Source organism: Penaeus monodon, chromosome 15 (genome assembly GCF_015228065.2).
Source record: "Penaeus monodon isolate SGIC_2016 chromosome 15, NSTDA_Pmon_1, whole genome shotgun sequence".
NCBI classification, from domain to species: Eukaryota; Metazoa; Arthropoda; class Malacostraca; order Decapoda; family Penaeidae; genus Penaeus; species Penaeus monodon.
Genome location: NC_051400.1, coordinates 37,038,625 through 37,039,024, shown reverse-complemented (window position 1 = coordinate 37,039,024; position 400 = coordinate 37,038,625). Strand labels below are relative to the sequence as shown.

General features: G+C 29.8%; 1 protein-coding gene across 1 annotated transcript in view; it reads left to right on the top strand.

The window, feature by feature from the left end:
- LOC119582007 (RNA-splicing ligase RtcB homolog) overlaps positions 1-400 on the top strand; it is a gene marked incomplete at its 5' end in the record, with an annotated part of 19,932 nt that overhangs the window by 6,050 nt on the left and 13,482 nt on the right. The window contains 1 exon segment of the mRNA XM_037930202.1: positions 143-273. Within this exon segment, the coding sequence (XP_037786130.1) occupies positions 143-273 (131 nt within the window).

The window sequence follows — 400 nt, the reverse complement described above, 5'->3', positions numbered from 1 at the left end:
CCATAGTATATAATTACTTATGTTAAAGCAATATATAATTGAGCACTCCATTTTATTTTCAATCTTTGGAAAGAAAATAGAATATATATTCATACAATTTAGTTATAATATTTATATTATGTTGACACTTTTTTTCTCACAGGTAATATGGCAGCTTTCGATATGGATAATCCAAAAGCCGTAGTGTCTCCTGGAGGTGTAGGTTTTGACATAAACTGTGGAGTTCGTCTTCTTCGTACCAACTTGATGGAAAACGATGTTACGCCTATTAAGGTGTGTAATTGAATAGAATATTATTTGAGTGTTTTTGTTATATTATAAAAAGGTAAAGTCAGAAGGTTCAAAGACCTGATATACCTTTATGTGCTTTAGATATTGAATTTTCACTAGCTGGATAATT